This window comes from Coenobita brevimanus, chromosome 23 (genome assembly GCF_032717465.1).
Source record: "Coenobita brevimanus isolate Jiangsu-jjx chromosome 23, ASM3271746v2, whole genome shotgun sequence".
Taxonomy (NCBI): Eukaryota; Metazoa; Arthropoda; class Malacostraca; order Decapoda; family Coenobitidae; genus Coenobita; species Coenobita brevimanus.
Window position 1 is genome coordinate 73,853,090 of NC_136976.1, and position 20,707 is coordinate 73,873,796.

Consider the following 20,707-nt stretch of genomic DNA (forward strand, 5'->3'; position numbering starts at 1 on the left):
GATAGGTAGGTAGATAGACAGGTAGATAAAGATATAAATAGAATAGTTGTCAGTATATTTATTTAACCACATCATGCTGGAAGTTCACAGAAGAAAGTTGGATGGGAGAAACAATACTCCTTTCACCTTAACCTGGCCAAGATTTTCATTCATTTGCAGCTTCTTTGACTCGTTCACATGCCTGAGAAAGACAATACCGTGGCTCTACACCCTTTCCATAGCACCTCTTCGTGACTGGGATCATATTCTAGTGTTCATCTATCGTTACATCTCAGCATTCAAGGCGGAAAGATGAAGATTTTGGCCCGGTTAGAGTAAAAGGAGTATAGGAAGAGGAATGAGAAGAGATGATGAGTATGGGGGTCCAGTGGTAAGAGCGATGGTCCGAAAACTGATGGGTCCAGAGTTCGGTCTCATTTCTGGTGAGGAGGTCAAATCATGCACTAGATCGTCAGTGAACTAACACACACACACACACACACACACACACACACACACACACACACACACACACACACACACACACACACACACACACACACACACACACACACACACACACACACACACTGACCTCGACAAGCACACATAAACTCACCACCTATCCTCCACCCTCACACACAAATGCACATACTGAACGCACTACCCCTTCTCCGCACACACACACACACACACACACACACACACACACACACACACACACACACACACACACACGTACTGAGCTTTTGGTAGTTGCTGTTACTGTACTTTTTATTCCTGGGATGTACGAGGCATGACGCACCCAAACTACACCCACGCTATCAAAAGTTGTTCAGAATATTTTAGTATGCTCCAGTGACAGTCGACAGGAGCCCGGTACATATTTGAGAGAGAGAGAGAGAGAGAGAGAGAGAGAGAGAGAGAGAGAGAGAGTTCCAAATAGGTCTTTCTGTCGATATTTATACTTCTGTCCTGAATCCAGAAAAAATGTGAGAGGAAAATGCATCGTTTCACAAAATACTTTATTGATAAAAAATTAAACCACATCTAGTGATTTAGCCAAAGAATAATAACCCACTACAGCAACATCATCATTAAAGAAATATTATAGAGGAAATATTTAACATACCGTATAAATCTGTACAAAAAACGTCAATTCGCCTACAGTATTTTTAAGTCGTGTTTAGGAATGTAGAGTTGCCAGTGAGAGAAGGGCAATTTGAGCCTCTAATGGCCTAGTTGACGGCTGTTATGAGGGGACTAAGACAATAGCCTGGAGGATAATTGCATTCAGAAGCACCTGGAATATATAGTCTCTCACTTAAGGGGTAATGTCATGCGAGGGAGGCTGATGCACATAAGCCGGGCAATGAATATGATGTATCTTTATATCACAGAAGCAGGCTTGAAGTCTTAACACTTATAATATCAATGGCATTTGTAATTTTCGGATTAAGCATATCATTAAAAGAATAGGCGTCGATTTCTCGAGCTCTGCTCTTAATCGACTAAGATCACAGAGGAACGCGTGGCACAGCTTAGAATGTGTTGTCGGATGAGTACTGGTGTTGGGACTGGTATGAACTGGTGTATTTGCGGGAGGAGCATCCCTCAGACTCCTTGCTCTCCTGCCTCTCACTCCTCTCCTCCCAGCTACGACTGTCGGCGTCCTGGCTGTCCACACGAGACTGGCTCTCCGTCACCACCGTCTTGGCGGAGCTGCTGTCCTCCTGACGCAGCTGCTGCAGTTTGGGTGTGGTGATGGTGAGGACACCGTCAGAGGACATGGCCGAGCTGATGCCACTCACATCAGCCACTCGTGGAAGTGTAAACACGCGCCGAAAAGATAGAGTGGACATGGAAGTTCCCTCTTCCCTCGCGGCCTCCCCCTCCACCACGATCTCCTTCTCGTCAACCACTTCCACCTTCACGTCGCCTCCCACAAACTCGTTAACATCAAGGATGATCTGCGGAAGATGTAGAAAAGAATAAACAAAGTGCAGTTATTATGAAATATTAAGTATTCTTATTATACAGTCATCCTATCTAGACATTGTGTATGAAATGTAGCAGTGTTGAGGTATTTACTGTACCTTAAGGTTGTGTTCGTCCTCCTCCACATGGACCGCCTGGTTCTCCAGCTTTGGGTTCCTCCTCAGGAGGCTGCGGTAGGATGTCAGCTCGTCTGAGTGGATACACTTTTCCTCGCTGTTCTTCAGAACCTCCTGGACTGCGTTAGTGAAGTTCTTCCTCGTGTTCTCGAAGAAAGAGTCAGAGAAGAAATCACCTTTCATGGCGATGGGCACACACTTGTTCTGAGTGACACAGCTGGAGCCGTGGCTGCTCTCCTTGTGCTCTGACACGCCTGACACACTTTCTGATTGGCTCACACTCAGGCTCTGCACGTTTTCAGAGTGAGATTTCTGTTGGCTGATCTGCCTGTCGACGATGTTGCTGTTAACACCGGATTCAACAGCGCTTTCATTTAGTGACTGACAGATGTTAGAGTGAGCCACGTTTTCGTCAGTGGCAAAGGACTGTTGCGTATTTTTTCTTTTCAGTTCCTCTTCCTGAGTGACAGTGGCAGCTGAGTCACAGCTCAGGGACTGTGAGTACTCCCGCTGGTGAGATTCTGTGGTCGTCTCCTCCTCTTCCTCGAGACTGATAGGAATAATGTGTTCTCTTCTGCCAGTAACCTGTGAGCAAGAAGTTTATGTGATGAGCTGAATTATTTTGGTAGGTGAGTATTTAACGAGTATTTTTATAATATATTTTAGTGCAAACAAACTTCAAATAATCAGTTCTGTGCATGATATGATGTAAATGCCAACTGACCTTGTGGTGCGAAAGAGAGGCGCTGTGTAGCTCCTGGTGGCTGGTGGACTCACTGGAGGAGGCAGCCAAAGAGGACACTCCCTTCGACTCAGACCTCTCCACCTCCTCCTCCACCCTTGAGCTTATTTCTGAGGTCTCCGTGGCTGTTTCTGCTGCAGTTTTCTTCCTCGTGTTTTCCTCCGACACTTGTGTGAGACTTTCACTCTTGTGGATCCCTTCCTCGATGCTCACAGGAATTATCGTCTCTCTGATCTTGGGAGTCACCGGCTGGAAATGACAAGTAGAGATTATGGATGGGCAAGGAAATATCATAGTAAATATTTAGTGTTTTCAGAAGATGCTCATCCATGTTATAGTTTATATAGGAAGTATTTTACAAAACAGTTCTGTACTTACTTTCTTTGGTGCGGTGATGACTAGGACACCATCAGAGGACCTGACAGACGTTACAGACTCCACATAGATGTGTTGTGGCAGGACAAAGCGACGGTGGAACTGCTTCCTGAACTTGGCTCCACCCTCCACTCGCTCCACCTGCCCCTCCACCACCACCTCACGGTCGTTGGCGCTGCTCACGTTGATGTTGCCGCCTTGAATGAAGTCCTGCACGTCCACTACGATCTGTGCCGGTCCGTTTCAGGTGAGTTACGTCACATTTACTTACTCTTTTCACACTTTTATCATCATCATATACACTAATTGAACTCTAAGGAAGGCGGAAGGCTTTCAGTTTACTCAAAACAAAGGTAAAAAGAAGGAAGTATTCTCACCTTATAATTAACTTCATCCTCAGAAGTCTTGACTGCCTGGGTCTCGTCCCTCAGGTCTCGAGCTCTGAGTCTCCTGTAGGAGGTGAGGTCGTCTGTGTTGGAGGTGACGTCGCCCCACCTGGACACCACGTCCCTCACGGCCTCCTGGAAGTCCTGCCAAGTGTCCCTGAAGAAGGAGTCGGTGAAGAAGCCGCCCCGCGTGGTGACCGGCAGGGTGGCGGGCCGAGACGACTGGGTCGAGACTGATTTGTTATCCTGAACACTGTGAGCGTGAGACGCCACTGACACTTGACTCACGTTCTCACTCTTGCTGCTCTTCATGGCCTCCTCACACTTCCTCATTATCTCTTCACCGGTGTGGGTTTCAGCTGACCTTCCTACTTCACTCTCAGTCTGAGTGGAACACTGTGCCGAGAATTTGCGGGTGTTTTGTTGACATCCAGTGGAATCTGCGGCAGCCATTTGGGGGGAATTTCTAGTGTCTTTGTGGAAGGTAGATTCTACGTGTTGTTGTATCTTATTGGAACCGATTTCTTTTTCTGTTTTTATAGGTGTTGTTTCACTTGAGTTATTGCGGACATCGCCAGCAACATCCGTCGACAGTTTTCCTTCAAAAATAATAGGAACGAAGTTCTCTTTGGTCTTCGTTGTCTTCACCTGTTGGATGATTACTTATATCAAAAAATTTCCTCCTTATTGAACACTTCAATTTATATATGTGAAATATTGCAGTATCGCCAAAAATGTGCAAACATTGTCAATACTCACAATCCTGGGAACGATGACAGTGAGGACACCATCAGAGGACATGACGGAAGTGATGGCGTCCATGTTGGAGTCTTGTGGGAGGCAGAACCTCCTCCTGAAGGTGTTGGAGGACACCGAGAAGTCTCCATCTTGAGTCTCCTTGCGGCCCTCCACCACCACCTCCCTCTCCCCCACCACCCTCACCTTCACCTCACCCGCCGCAAAGTCATGCACGTCCATCACGATCTGCAACAATAGGATGATTCGTTTACATATTTTAATACCATGAGTTCAGGTACTATCATCTCCCAGGCAGTGACTTACTTATAAACTAAGGTACGTTCTTTATACTACAGAGACAATGGACTCAGGTACTTAAATAACAGTCCTCTTAAGTAGACTATGACGACTTGCCTTGTGACTTTTTACGTCGGAGTTTGTGTTGATGGCCTGGCTGTCTATTTTCTGGTCTTGAGCTCGAATCTGCCTATAGCGATTGAGATTGTTTGTCAGGCGATCACTGATGTTGTCCCGGTCATGACTCATAAAGCTGTCCTCTCCCCAACTCGCCAGCACCTCGTTAACAGCGTTCTGGAAGTCCTTTTGGATTTCTTCAAAGTAAGAATCTTCAAAGAAATTGCCTTTTTTGGTGATCGGCAAGAAGCTGTCCAAGTTAAAAGATATATTTCTGGAACTGGAGGTCGCAGCCGCAGCAGTATTCTGAGACTTATCCGTAGTTTGTGCATTACCCTGACTGTTGACTGGGTGGTTCACGCTGGTTGTATGGGAGGAAGTCTGTACTTGCTCAGTCTTTCGTGCCAGATTCTTCTTTTTGTGTTCATTAGACTGGATATTTTGTTTCATTTGATGCCTCTCGTTGCCTGTGTTTTCATTCACCACATCTGAGTTGGAATTATTGATGTCCTTGAAGGCATGAGCAGTCCCTCCGGCCACTGACTGTTGCTGCTGCTGTTGCTTCCCAGACAAGGCAGCTTCGACGTTGATTGGGATGCGATGTTCCCGTTTGTGCGCAGCGCCACTGCTCTGAGCCTCATCCTCCTGGCGCACAGACTGGCACTGGCAGGTGGAGGCGCTGGTGGTCCTCGTGTTGGCTGAGGAGTTGGAGTTAGTCTGGGAGTTAACGGTAGACTGGGAGGTGGCGGTAGAGTGGGAGTTGACCGTGGACTGGTTGCTTAGCGAACCCTCAGCTGTGATGGGAACGCTCGTACCTTCATTGGTCACTTGCTGTACCTGTTGGGAATGTATCAGGCATTATTGTTGGTGCTCTTGCATACGAGTAGGTTATCGCAGAAAGCTGAAGACTGATTGTCATAGTCCTTCAGAATTTGTACAACATTCGTTAACTGCTGACAAGTTGTTCTGTCAAAATTTTAAAACATCCTCTCCTTGATTCCCACTTGCAGTATTACGAAAAAAAAAAAAAAAAAAAAAAAAGTTGTCGCTAAAATGACAATTCAACTCACGCGTCTTGGTGCAGTGATGGTGAGGACACCGTCGGAGGACATGACGGAAGTGATGGCCTCCATGTTGGTGTCTTGTGGCAGATTAAACTTGCGCCTGAAGCTGTTGGAGGACATGCTGAAGCCTCCAGTGTTGGTCTCCGTGTGCCCCTCCACCGTCACCTCCTTCTCCCCCGTCACCTGCACCTTCAGCTTACCAGACACGAACTCACTCACGTCCATCACGATCTGACACACACAAGTGAACAGACTTGTTAGACAATGATGCCGAGTCCTTTGACTGGGAGGGAGTGTTCACTGGTGAATAATGTTGTTTGGCGTTAGCCAAAAGTACATGAGAATTATCAGCAAGTGGGTTTTGAACTGTTGTTGGCGGAGTTTCTCACTGATGAATGAAATCGTTTGGTGTGAGTCAGAATGAAGTACTTGAGTTCATTGATTGATATGTTTTCCATATTATGTTGACATAATATAAATCAAAACAGTGTTTGTGTTGTGCTGCAGTGAATGCTGGCGAGACTCACCTTGTGGCTTGTGGTGTCCGAGGCAACAGTAACCGCCTGGTCCTCCTCCTTCAGGTTGTGGCTTCGCATCTGTCGGTAGCGACTGAGGTTGTTGGAGAGGCGGTGTTTGGTGTCGTCCCTTCGGTCAGCCAGCAGGTCGGTGGCGCCCCAGCCCTCCATGATCCTCCTGATGGTGGAGTCCAGCGAGTCGTACGAGTTGTCGAAGAAGGAGTCCTGGAAGAAGTGGCCCTTGCGACTGATGGGCAGATCGAAGAAGAGCCTGCTGCTGCTGGCTGGCTGATGTCCGCACTGACAGCTGGACATCTTGGAGGAGGAGGTGTTCGAGGAAGACTTGGAAGAGGTTGAAGGTTCTGCGGAAATGGGAGCCATTTGTGCTGAGCCTAACTTTGCGTCTGAGAGTCTGGCTTGTGTGGTGATGCGCGAAGTTGTATTTTGCAGAAGATGAGAGCTCAAGTTGGTGCTTATCAACTACACGAGGTTCAGTACGACTAAGTTGTAATCTTTTCACAGACAACGACAAACAACCGTCGAATTTACAACCAAGGTCTTTATTTCTGTTCGCTCTGTGTTGGGTTGAGGCGTGGCGTGTACTGGGTGGCGGTGGTGGAGGGGAAGGCTTTATGTGGCCGCCACGCCCACCCCAGCCCGTGACGTGGCCGCTATGTCACCATTTATTTAAGGAACACTGACACACTCGCCAAATCTCGATGGTATTTCCAGAATGCGGTCAGAAGGTGCGAGTGTGTGTGAACAGGTGATGCAATCGATGTTCTTTCACCTTCGAGAACGTAATTTCCAGTGTCTTCCTGTTTTTCATACATACTTTTTTCCTGCTATACTGAAATGAGCACCATATTTCTTGGAAGGGTATTGGTCACTGTTTTCCACTTTTTTCCTCTTCCCGTAGTAGAAAAATTTTACACAGAATTTTTCTCCCTCAACCAGTGAAGAGATGACCGTAATGTACAAGTAAAGGTATAAAGTCTTGATTACTCTCCTTAGTTAGTTTGCTTTTCCTTACATGCTCTCAGCTAGACGTTTCCCTAAAGACAGCTGACATCATCACTGGGTAGAAGGAAATTTTAAGACATCAGTTTGACATAGTTCACCTCTCTGGATGACTTCACCTGAAAGTTATGGAGATCTTTTATGATTATTAAGTAAGAAATGCTCACCACTACTAATAATTCCCTTTATTTTAGTTACATTTTAGTGATAAAGGAAGTTGCGTAGAATGGGTTATAAGTGTGAGGGTAGAGGTGGTTTGGGGAATGCATAAGACGGGCTAGGTAAGATTGGATCCCCTTATTGTTTTTCAAGTTATAATCATGATGCCATATTACCCAGAGCTGTTATTTATGGTGTTCTCTGTTCTTCATGATAACGCAACACCAGATATTTCTAACAATTGTTTTATTACGCACGCAGTAGAGTAGTTTGATATAATTTTACCATATCTATATAATGTTAAGACGATCTGCTTTGTGATATATGTTGGAACTAGCTTGACACTGACGTATTAGGAAACTTTACTTATTGGTGTGTGTGTGTGTGTGTGTGTGTGTGTGTGTGTGTGTGTAAGTATCTGTATGAATGTTTATGTCAATTTCTATGACAGTTTAAAACCATGAGTCAGTGCAACAGCTTTTACGTTCAAATTTTCTGCATTTCATTCCTGTCCCTCTCGTGTGTGTGTGTGTGTGTGTGTGTGTGTGTGTGTGTGTGTGTGTGTGTGTGTGTGTCTTTACATGACAGTGAGAGCTACTTTGTCAATTCAGTCACAGTACACTGAATCAGTTACTTTTAATGGTACTGTGTAATTCTATTCTTTGGCACAATAGGAGTGATAACAGTTCTTAACGTTTGTCCCTAAGCGATTTATCGTCTGAGGAATAATGCAGAATAAATGGAGAGTGAAAAATAAATCCCCTGAAATCCACTGACATCTATTTTTTCCATTACTTTCAGGGGATTTAATTCACATTTAAAAAATCGTGTTGAAAGGGGATTGAACTCTCTATCTAACCCCACAAATTCGAAAAAATCTGTCTTCGAGCTGAATAAAATCGTCTGGAGAGAGCAAGAATAAATACATCTCAAGGAAAGGGGTAAATGTGATGGTGTATGAGGGAGGGTGGCTAAGAGGAGAAGAGACTGACTAGGAGAGTAGGTGGAAGGGCGAGGCAGTAAAGTAAATTATGAGAGACGGGAGTGGTGTGGGAATTGAGGGCATTGAGCTGCGTCCTTATTTTGTGAGTCTTCTTAACACTTGTCTCTAAGCTATTTATTTTCTGTTTTATACCATGATATTTTCTTGTAATTTTGACTACGTAGCCCCTGTCCTTAAGCGAGTTATTTTTTGTAAAGCACCTTTATTATTCTTTTGTATGTTATGTGAGGCTCGTGGTAGCTGTTTCTAAGCGACTTATCTTCTGTGAGGGGCGAGGTGGGGGGGAGGGAGGGTGGAATGGGGAGAGGGGAGGGGGGAGGAGCTGGCAGGTACACAGAAGACGCAGGTGTGTTGTGGGTCCATTTGACAAGATTATTTAGGAGAGTGACAGGTGTAATGCCTTAAGTGTGGTAAACAAACAAGTGTAGCCATTTTAAGTATCATAACAGAGGTAAAGGAGAGTGAGATAAGTGTAGTGAGCAAGTAAGTGTAGTCCTTTTGAATCTCACACCACTTAAAACAGAGTGACAAGTGTGGCGTGTAAGTGTAGGAAACAAATGGTTGTAGCGCTTCTGAATATCACTTAGTTGATAAAACAGATGTATTTGGTGTGGAAAAGGAATTATTGTAGCATAACACTTTAACACCACACCAACAAATACCACACCACACACCACAACAATTCCTACCACACCACGCACCACAACACATCCTACCACACCACGCACCACAATAAGTCCTACCACACCACACACCACAATAAATCCTGCCACACCACACACCACAACAAATCCTACCACACCACAAACAAACCACCACAGCCCCCACCACCACCAACAACAACAATTGCCGTAAACCTGTCATTTTTAACTGTGAGCAAAGAGGAAATATTTTGTCATTATTTACCCTCGAACGTGAAACCAGATGGAAGGTTCAGAAAGTCAAATATATTCATCGTCTACTTCTGCTGCTGCTGTGAATCTCTGTCATCATTAGCAGCAGCAGCATCTTTAGTCTTCATCATCATCATCGTTAGCATCATCATCATCATCATCATCATCATTATTACTATGGTTACTTTATCATCATTGTCTCGAACATCATCATCTTAATCATCATCATTTTTACTATCGTCCTCCTCCTCTTCCTCCTCTTCTTTATCATCATCATCATCATCATCATCATCATCATCATCATCATCCTATAACCCCTATTATATGAATGGATATTAACCTGAACAATTATGAGATTCGTACGTAATATAATTAAAAGTCTATTGAATTCCTAAGGTCGCAGTACAGGAATTCAAAAACCATCGCTCACTGTCTGGTTATTTATCGCTCACTCTCTGGTTATTTATCGTATTGAAAAATGTGGAGAGGATGGAGAGCGAGAAACTGACGAGGAGAGTGTATGTGAGTGAGGTGGAAGTGGGGAGAGGGAGGGGGAGGCCAAGGATGAGATGGAGGGATGGAGTGGAGAGGTATATGAGAGAGGGTGTGTGTGAGCTGGGAGCAGGGCAATGAAATGGCGGGGGATAGGGTGACATGGAGGCGATTTGTCTGTAGCCACCCCTCACGAGATTAAGGCGTCTGGCAATAGATAGATAGATAGAATAAATTACCCCTGTAATGACGAATAATTAATTCTTGTGCTTCAGGTATACTCAGCACGTATATTTTTTTCAGGTATACTCAGCATACATAAATTTTTTCAGGTATACTTAGCACATAATCTACTTTTTTCATGTATACTTACCACATAATCTGCTTTTTCATGTATACTCAGCACATAATATACTTTTTCAGGTATACTCAGCACATAATATACTTTTTCAGGTATACTCAGCACATACTATACTTTTTCAGGTATACTCAACAAAACTACTTTTTTCTGCATATACTGGTACATGCAGAAGTAAAAAAATAATCAAAACCGTCTTATCTACCTCCTTATAAGTCATTTCAGTACATCTCAGAACCCCACCGAGGAGGTTAAACAAATATCCTATTAATCACAACAAATTATATTTAGTAAAAAAAAATTCTTACATTTCTGGATCATAAAAACAACTCAAAAATTTATGGCTGATCAACAACCAGAAAAAAACAATTGCAGGAACCTTGGTAACCCGTGGAAGTTAGAAAATATAATATACTTTTAAAAATATTGTGTAAGGTTCAGATATATCGTAACAGTGTATATGAAACTGAAAAAAAAAAAAGAAGAGAGAATTGATGTTGAAAAATGAAGTTTAAAATCAAAACAATACATTTCAACACAAGTAAAAAAAACACACGAATATTATTAAATATGTTCCAGACATTACTTATTACAATACAGAATGAACAGGCAACTTGACACAGCACGGAAATAAAGAGACAGACACGGAGGCGAAAGATTAGACAACAGAACAATCAAGTGAGTCATGTGATTGAGCAATTTTTTGACACGAAATAAAATAAAATAACAGGCAGCTCGAAAGGAAAATCACGAAAATGCTAAATACTCAACTACACAGAACACCGAAATAACAAAATATACTCCAACAACACGACGCCTTATAAATCACACACAGGTAATTTGGAGATGCGTGAGGGAATGTTTTGGTTTCAGGTGACGGGGCGACAACTGGAAAGCCTCACGGAAACACACTGGCGGCTGCTGAGGAGGAGAAGAAACCAGATTGTCCATAATATTCTGAAACCAGCATCGTCGGCGTTTGTTTTCATGTGTACGGTTTCATCTTCCATCTCTTTAAGTGATCTCTTATACTAGGTGGAGCAGAACAAACCCAGATTTTACAGAACAGTGTCCAGCATAAATGAACTACACCATTCACTCCTCATTCAAGGTGCAGGGACTTATTTTCTCACCTGAGAGGTATTGCCAGCGAGGCCCAGAGACTGTAGAATAGCCGTGGCCACGTTAGGTATTGTCATCTTTAGTTACTTGAATGATATTTGACAATGACTGCCAATACAGGGAACAAAACGTTGAATATTATATTGTTCAGTAAACAAAACAATTTCCGTCAGTCCCTCTGTGCTGTAGCCAATCAACAAAACATAAGATCACAGAGGAACGCGTGGCACAGCTTAGAATGTGTTGTCGGATGAGTACTGGTGTTGGGACTGGTATGAACTGGTGTATTTGCGGGAGGAGCATTCCTCAGACTCCTTGCTCTCCTGCCTCTCACTCCTCTCCTCCCAGCTACGACTGCCGGCGTCCTGGCTCTCCACACGAGACTGGCTTTCCTTCACCACGGTCTTGGCGGAGCTGCTGTCCTCCTGACGCAGCTGCTGCAGTTTGGGTGTGGTGATGGTGAGGACACCGTCAGAAGACATGGCCGAGCTGATGCCACTAACATCAGCCACTCGTGGAATTGTAAACACGCGCCGGAAAGACAGAGTGGACGTGGAAGTTCCCTCTTCCCTCGCGGCCTCCCCCTCCACCACGATCTCCTTCCCGTCAACCACTTCCACCTTCACGTCGCCTCCCACAAAGTCATTGACGTCAAGGATGATCTGCGGAGGATGTAGAAAAATTCAATCGTCATTCGCATCCAAGAAGAAAGGTGAAGTAGTTATCAGAACCAAAGAAAGATTAAGCACCTAAAGAGAAGTATCAAACATCACATTCACTGAAATGGAGCACACAGCCACTCACATCCAAGCCTTCGCTCAGTAAGAGTGATATACAACACTGACTACTGAAGAATATAATGTCCACTATACCTGGGCGTAGCACAGCAAATGTACTTACCCTGATGTTGTGTTCGTCCTCCTCCACATGGACCGCCTGGTTCTCCAGCTTTGGGTTCCTCCTCAGGAGGCTGCGGTAGGATGTCAGCTCGTCTGAGTGGATACACTTTTCCTCGCTGTTCTTCAGAACCTCCTGGACTGCGTTAGTGAAGTTCTTCCTCGTGTTCTCGAAGAAAGAGTCAGAGAAGAAATCACCTTTCATGGCGATGGGCACACACTTGTTCTGAGTGACACAGCTGGAGCCGTGGCTGCTCTCCTTGTGCTCTGACACGCCTGATACACTTTCTGATTGGCTCACATTCAGGCTCTGCACGTTCTTAGAGTGAGACTTCTGTTGGCTGATCTGCTGGTCGACGATGTTGCTGTTAACACCGGATTCAACAGCGCTTTCATTTACAGACTGACAGATGTTAGAGTGAGCCACGTTTTCGTCAGTGGCAAAGGACTGTTGTATATTTCTTCTTTTCAGTTCCTCTTCCTGAGTGACAGTGGCAGCTGAGTCACAGCTCAGGGACTGTGAGTACTCCCGCTGGTGAGATTCTATGGTCGTCTCCTCTTCTTCCTCCAGCCTGACAGGAATTATGTGCTCTCTGCGACCGATAACCTGTGGACATGAGGTTCATTAAATACTCCAGACAACATTGGTAATATGTATTTATGTTCGGTGTTAGCAAAATATGTCAGTACGAGCAAATATCCAATAATCAGCAACATACTTGACGTGAAATTAATCCACCTAACCTGATGGTGCGAAAGAGAGTCCCTGTGTTCTTCCTGGTGGCTGGTGGACTCACTGGAGGAGGCAGCCAGCGAGGACACTCCCTTCGACACAGATCTCTCCACCTCCTCCTCCTCTACCCTTGAGCTCATTTTTGAGCTCTGCCTGGTCGTCTCTGCTGCAGTTTTCTTCCTCATGTTTTCCTCCGACACTTGTGTGAGACTCTCACTCTTGTGGATCCCTTCCTCAATGCTCACAGGGATTATCGTCTCCCTGATCTTGGGAGCCATCGGCTGTAAATGACAAGTAGAGATTATGGTTGAATAACGAATGATTGTATGATCATTTTCCAAGAACTGCGAATCTCACCCAAACTGCAGATGGAAAATTTATACACAGAAGCGTTCATATGCCTGAGTGTGTTAAAATCTGCTGTTGCTACGTTGTGGGTTGAGGAGGTGAGGTGGTCTGGGATCTGGCTTGCAAGCCAGCATTGATGAGGGGGGAAGGTGCCGTGTGGGGCGGGATACTCTTCTCTTTATTCAGACTATAGGCCTAGAGTAGACATCCTAACGTATGGCTGTATTATTCTGGCAGCATTTCGGTAACAAGGCCTTAGGAAAACAGGGCACTGTATAGAAATAAAGGGTTAATAGAGGGACTTTGGGCTGGAAGTTTGGATGATAAAACTGTATTCCCACAAGAACTTTGCATACAAACCGCGAATCTCCAACAACGCAATGCTTGTCTGGGGCAGAAATCATGTTTTGTAGGCGAGAGGACTGTCGTGAATATTCAGTGTATTCACAAGACTGATACATTGTATGGTAAAAATAAATAGCACAGAAAACTACATGCCACTTACTTTCTTTGGTGCGGTTATTGTGAGAACACCATCAGACGACATGACAGACGTTACGGACTCCACATAGATGTCTCGTGGCAGGACAAAGCGACGGTGGAACTGCTTCCTGAACTTGGCTCCACCCTCCACTCGCTCCACCTGCCCCTCCACCACCACCTCACGGTCGTTGGCGCTGCTCACGTTGATGTTGCCGCCTTGAATGAAGTCCTGCACGTCCACTACGATCTGTGCCGAACCATTTCAGGTGAATTACCTAACATTTACTTACTCTCTTCACACCTTTATCATCATCATATACACTAAATGAACTCTAAGGAAGGCGGAAGGCTTTCAGTTTACTCAAAACAAAGGTAAAAAGAAGGAAGTATTCTCACCTTATAATTAACTTCATCCTCAGAAGTCTTGACTGCCTGGGTCTCGTCCCTCAGGTCTCGAGCTCTGAGTCTCCTGTAGGAGGTGAGGTCGTCTGTGTTGGAGGTGACGTCGCCCCACCTGGACACCACGTCCCTCACGGCCTCCTGGAAGTCCTGCCAAGTGTCCTTGAAGAAGGAGTCGGTGAAGAAGCCGCCCCGCGTGGTGACCGGCAGCGTGGCGGGCCGAGACGACGGGGTCGAGACTGATTTGTTATCCTGAACACTGTGAGCGTGAGACGCCACTGACACTTGACTCACGTTCTCACTCTTGCTGCTCTTCATGGCCTCCTCACACTTCCTCATTATCTCTTCACTGCTCTTCATGGTCTCTTCACTGCTCCTCACAGCTGCCTCACTGTCTTTCACAATCTCACTGCGTTGCATGTGCACTGGTATGTTCACATCACTCTCTGTTTGAGTGGAGGTTGAAGTCAGTGATTTTGTGTCCTCCTGAGACCCAGTGAACTTTGATGTGGCCGTCGTGGTCGAATCTCTGGTTCCCTTCAGGAAACTGGATTCTTTCTGCTGATGTTCCTGATAACGATATTTCTCAGCCTCTGATTGTTGTGTTGCTGTGGTGGATTCACTTGTGGCATTGTTCTGACTCTCCACCACCTTACCCTGCAGACAAGCTTCTACTGTGATGGGGATGTAAGTCTCTTCACCTGTTGTTTGCTTTACCTGTTGGGAAGAATAGAATACACTAAGATTGTATTTTTTTTAACAGACTTCCCATTAGCCTCATTATGCCAACAATATGAAGACTGGAACAGCTCATGTAGGATAAGGCACTTGACTACGCAGACAAGGTGCTACTTACTATCCTGGGAGCGATGACAGTGAGGACACCATCAGAGGACATGACGGAAGTGATGGCGTCCATGCTGGAGTCTTGTGGGAGGCAGAACCTCCTCCTGAAGGTGTTGGAGGACACCGAGAAGTCTCCATCTTGAGTCTCCTTGCGGCCCTCCACCACCACCTCCCTCTCCCCCACCACCCTCACCTTCACCTCACCCGCCGCAAAGTCATGCACGTCCATCACGATCTGCAACAATAGGAAAACTATTTTTTATGGAAGACCAGGTTTAGTTGTTTTAATCCCTGGCTGGTCAAACCTGTACCTTGATATTGTGTGCTGATTAAAGCCTGGGGATTTAATCTGCCATGACAAACTTCTATCCAGGGATTAAAAATTCATTTCTGTATGCTCATCTACTCGTAATAAAAAACTGACGAGCCATTCCTCATTAGTATTGTGTGGCATACTCTTTGTATTAGACAGCTTAGGTCCTTTAAAATCAAGCGTTCTGTAGGAGACTATTGCATCTTACCTTGTGACTTTTCTCATCGGAGGTGATGTTGACCGCCTGGTTCTCCACTTTCAGGTCATGGGCTCGAATCTGTCTGTAGCGATTGAGGTTGTTGGTGTTGTCCCAGCCGTGGCCCAGGAGGCTGCTCTCACCCCACCTGGCCAGCACGTCGTTCACAGCGTTCTGGAAGTCCTGCTGGATTCCTTCGAAGTACGAGTCATTGAAGAAGGATCCTCTCTTGGTGATGGGCAGAAAGCTTCCTGTATTAACTGAAGGGCTTCGAATATTGGAAGTCTCGGATGAAGTGCTGTTCTGAGATTGAAATGTAGATGCTTTATTGAACTGGCTGTTGGCAGAGTTTATAATGCTTGTTGTTTGAGGAGTGCTTTGAATTTCCTCAACTTTCTTGGCTTGTGTTCTCTGACTGTCTTCACCAATATGAATATTTTGGTTCATTTTGTTCTGCTCATAATTTGTTTTGGCAATAGATTCTGAGTTAGCTTTATAAGCATCTTCAGAGGCATGAACAGTCCCTCTGGCCGCTGAGTGCTGTTGTTCCTGAGACAGGGCGGCATCGACGTTAATTGGGATGCGATGTTCCCGCTTGTTGGTGGCACCACTGCTCTGAGCCTCAGCCTCCTGCCGTTTAGTCTGGCACTGGCAGGTGCAAACGTTGGTGGCTCTTGTGTTGGCTGAGGAAGTGGAGTTGGTGTGGGAGTTGACGGTGGATTGGTTGCTCATCGAACCCTCAACTCTGATTGGAATTTCAGTACACCCAGTGTTCACCTGTGCCACCTGTTGAAGAACGAGTTAGTATGAAAATAAGTGAATATTTTATACGTAATCAGATCGTAAGCAAATCTCTGGCCATTATATATGCACAAGTTCAGCATCTGCCAAATAAAACATTCGTATGTTAAAAAATACAAGGGAAGATATACAAAAGATATGCAACTAACTTTTATCCTTTACTGTGTCAAGGATCAAACCCCAGACGGTCAGATGATAGTCAGACAGATTTTTACTTCGCCACGATCAAGTTCGCGACAAGGTGAAGCAATTTGTACTTAAAAGTATTACAGAGGAAAGCCTGACTATCACATGACAGTCCGAGGTCCGATCCCTGGAGCAGTGCAGATAGATAAAAGGTGAGTAATATTTTATGTGGCACTACAGGTTTTTAAGATCAGATGTACACTACCGATACCACCATGTTGTTTAGTTAAGGGCAATGAATATCAATTGACTCACGCGTCTTGGTGCAGTGATGGTGAGGACACCGTCGGAGGACATGACGGAAGTGATGGCCTCCATGTTGGTGTCTTGTGGCAGATTAAACTTGCGCCTGAAGCTGTTGGAGGACATGGTGAAGCCTCCAGTGTTGGTCTCCGTGTGCCCCTCCACCGTCACCTCCTTCTCCCCCGTCACCTGCACCTTCAGCTTACCAGACACGAACTCACTCACGTCCATCACGATCTGACACACACAAGTTAACAGACTTGTTAGACAATGATACTGAGTCCTTTGACTGGGAGGGAGTGTTTACTGGTGAATAATGTTGTTTGGTGTTAGCCAGAATCAAGTACATAACACTGACGAAATCAGTGAGAAGATTAAATGAGAATTATCAGCAAGTAGGTCTTGATCTCTTGTTGGTAGGAGTTTCTCACTGATGAATGAAATCGTCTGGTGTGAGTCAGAATGAAGTACTTGAGTTAATTGATTAATCTGTTTTCCATATGTTGACATAATATAAATCAAAACAGTGTTTGTGTTGTGCTGCAGTGAATGCTGGCGAGACTCACCTTGTGGCTTGTGGTGTCCGAGGCAACAGTAACCGCCTGGTCCTCCTCCTTCAGGTTGTGGCTTCGCATCTGTCGGTAGCGACTGAGGTTGTTGGAGAGGCGGTGTTTGGTGTCGTCCCTTCGGTCAGCCAGCAGGTCGGTGGCGCCCCAGCCCTCCATGATCCTCCTGATGGTGGAGTCCAGCGAGTCGTACGAGTTGTCGAAGAAGGAGTCCTGGAAGAAGTGGCCCTTGCGACTGATGGGCAGATCGAAGAAGAGCCTGCTGCTGCTGGCTGGCTGATGTCCGCACTGACAACTGGACATCTTGGAGGAGGAGGTGCTCGAGGAGGACTTGTTTGTAACAGAATTAAGATCAGACATGTTGGACACTGTGTAGAGGGTCCTTGGAGTGCAGCGGGTTTATCAGGGATGAAAAATATGACTTTCGTCGCCTGCAGTAAAATGCAACGGTCTTAAATAATTCTCAGCCAGAACCCTAACCTTGGCTTTTGTCCAACCCTTTCGTCGTTGTAGGTTTCACTTAACTGAATAGAGCGTCTAACGTTGTGAATAAAACACACAGTTGGTTTTCCGTTGTCACAGGTGTAAATTTGGCACCAAGCAGATTTTTTCGTCCACTGCAATCTCTCTACCTCTAAGTCGTGCCCACTAACTCGCCGCCTGAGTTTACACTTGCTGGCGAGTGTGAAGGCAGCTACTTATATATCCCATTGTGCCGCCCACCCCCTGGCTGTGGGTGTGGCGTCAGGAGGTATTTACAGAACGCCCTGCCAGACGAGTGCCAAGTTTTGTTGCTGTTTCGAGGTGGTAGTCAGAGGGGTATTTCTTTCAAGCCGGAAATATTCAAAGAGTCCGAAGCTTTTCACCACCTTTTACCACAAATCCTACAGCATTTTAGTACCCAAACAATGCCCTTTTTTTTTTTTTTCTACTTGGCATTAAGGTCCTGGTATCGTTTTCACCCTCTGTTTCCGTCAGCGCAGTGAATAGAATCTTGTTTTTGTAATAATCGTATAGTGTTTGCCAGACCCGGTGTTTGCCTTGAGACAGACCTTGGTTGTAGTGGCCATAGATGAGTAATATATGGAGAGGTTCTTGCTTGAAATACACGGCCATATTTGGAGAAGAGAATAGTTTACCTTTCTGACGGGTTGGATTTCAGAAGTTATTTGATTTCAATGTAGCCTGAATGAAATGCCTTCGTCCATAGCGACGTTTAAAGACCAGGTTTTCTCAGCTAGATTTGGCTTTATTATTTATCATTTTTGGTTTATCTGACCCTTATTCTTCGTTTTAGGAATGCTTTATAATTATCATATTTATAGTGCCAGTGATATATTTTTCGTTTCGTCTTTACGGCATCATGTGAATCTGAAAATAATAAGTCACTTACTAAATCAGTCAGCCAGTCATTTAGTCATTAAATCAGTCACTACAGATCTTTCTTAAGCTGGGTAATTTTGTCAGGAGGTAACAGGAATAAAACACACAGGAGAAACCATTGTTCACAAAAGGTTAATGGAGAGTGTTTTTAACCCCTCGGCTGCCAAAGATCTTTTCAACTCTCCATTAACTTTTCCACCGATACTGAGAGCAAACCACAAGACTCTTCCCGGTACTGAAGGACTTAACCTTGGCCGCTGCTGTCGGTACCCCAGCACACGGTAGTTCAGGCGCTGTTTCAGCTTGTCTTTGGGTAGGGAATGGCAGAGCTGTTTCGAGTATTTTTCTTGGCTTATTTTTCGCTATGATTGATTTTCGGAAGCATATTCTCAAGACAGTCCTAGAGGTGAGTGTGTGTTTGTCTTTCGTTTTTTTTTTTACACCGTCACTTACCATAGGCCTGACTGTGCATGAAGGGTAAGATCAGGGATTATACATGTAAATAATAATACTTTTGTGGATCCTACTCATCTCAGGTTTAATAGTGGCCATAAGCTTAAAATTATGATCATAGTTTAGCATCCTTCTAATTCTTTTTTTCTTTTTTCTAGGCCATAGTTACCCCAGATAAATACTGAGAATAGGGCTAGACCTTATTTACATAGATATATTGGTAGGTAGATAGATAGATAGATAAGCACATCGAATTGCCCCACCATTTCTCTCTTCGTGAACCAGTTACGGGAGGGGAGTGAATCATCCTTCCCCCTCCCCCCCCCTCTGCTGGCACCACCTCACCTGGCCTCGCGTAAACTGAAGGTGCATTAAGGAGCTGGCGCGTGCGCACGCACACACACACACACACACACACACACACACACACACACACACACACACACACACACACACACACACACACACACACACACACACACACTCTCTCTCTCTCTCTCTCTCTTTCTAAGTTTCCTGTTATATCCTTGCCATCCGACCGATTTATCAGGTATTATTATTATTATTATTATTATTATTATTATTATTAGTAGTAGTAGTAGTAGTAGTAGTAGCAGCAGTAGTAGTAGTAGTAATAGTAGTAGTAGTAGTAGTAGTTGTAGTATCATCATCATCATCATCATCATCATCATCATCATCATCATCATCATTGCCTGACACGTGACAGCTGTACTTATATCCCAGTACTTGAATTGCTTACCATAAAACTTAGTAAATTCACCTCCTATACAAATTTTGAGCTCAGTAAAAATAAATATCTTCTTTAATGGCCAACGTGCAGTCGATAGGTACAAAACATAAACCTTCTTCCTGTACAATAATATTTGAAGAGAAGAATGAGTAAGTGGTTGAGAGGTGATAAGAAAGAAGTCCTGTGTGTGGATGATCTTCTCTCTGGGTAAGGAAGCTCCCTAACACCTCTTCCTTAGCGATTTATTTTTGGATGTGGATTTTCGTCGGGTAAGGAAGCCCCCTAACTCCTCTTCCTTAGCGATTTATTTTTGGATGTGGATTTTCATTGGGTAAGGAAGCTCCCTAACTCCTCTTCCTTAGCGATTTATTTTTGGATATGGATTTTCGTTGAGTAAGGAAGTTCCCTAACACCTCTTCCTTAGCGATTTATTTTTGGATTTGGCTGGTAAATTCTTGTTCTTTATTATTAGTAAGTATGGCGATATTGGAAGGATTTTTGTATACACAGAATGGGACAGTAAGGTATAGTAAGTAAAATAAATAGCTTAGGAAAAGGTGCTAGGAACAATGAAAATATGGGTGCATGTGAGTGTGTAGGAAGAGGAAGTGTATGTTAGGCTGTGTGTACGAGCCTGTGTATGTGAAAGTGTGTATGTGAGGAGGATGGGAGTGAAGTGTTTGGCGCTTGAGTAGTAGAACAAGAGAAGAGAGAGCTAAGGGGTAAAGAGAGAGAG

The 20,707-nt window shown here is 44.7% G+C and overlaps 1 protein-coding gene across 1 annotated transcript; it reads right to left on the reverse strand.

Moving 5' to 3' along the window:
- Positions 1–990: 990 nt before the first annotated feature.
- LOC145392800 (uncharacterized) lies at positions 991–18,038 on the reverse strand. The gene is made up of 18 exons (XM_080267087.1): positions 17,385–18,038; positions 16,831–17,055; positions 15,601–16,374; positions 15,090–15,314; positions 14,231–14,950; positions 13,857–14,081; positions 13,015–13,284; positions 12,275–12,877; positions 11,614–12,036; positions 6,340–6,807; positions 5,819–6,043; positions 4,749–5,585; positions 4,356–4,580; positions 3,588–4,244; positions 3,214–3,438; positions 2,818–3,084; positions 2,076–2,678; positions 991–1,949 (listed from the first exon to the last, which is right to left on the reverse strand). The coding sequence occupies exons 1-18, from the start codon at positions 17,742–17,744 to the stop codon at positions 1,521–1,523; spliced, it is 7,761 nt and encodes a 2,586-aa protein (XP_080123213.1). The 5' UTR covers positions 17,745–18,038; the 3' UTR covers positions 991–1,520.
- Between the last annotated feature and the right edge of the window lie 2,669 nt (positions 18,039–20,707).

Coding starts and splice junctions, on each gene's coding strand:
- LOC145392800 (XM_080267087.1), bottom strand. CDS start 17,744: ATGTCTGATCTTAATTCTGTTACAAACAAGTCCTCCTCGAGCACCTCC. Junction 17,056..17,384: donor CGGACACCACAAGCCACAAG/GTGAGTCTCGCC, acceptor TGTGTGTGTCAG/ATCGTGATGGACGTGAGTGA. Junction 14,951..15,089: donor CTGTCATCGCTCCCAGGATA/GTAAGTAGCACC, acceptor TCTTCCCAACAG/GTAAAGCAAACAACAGGTGA.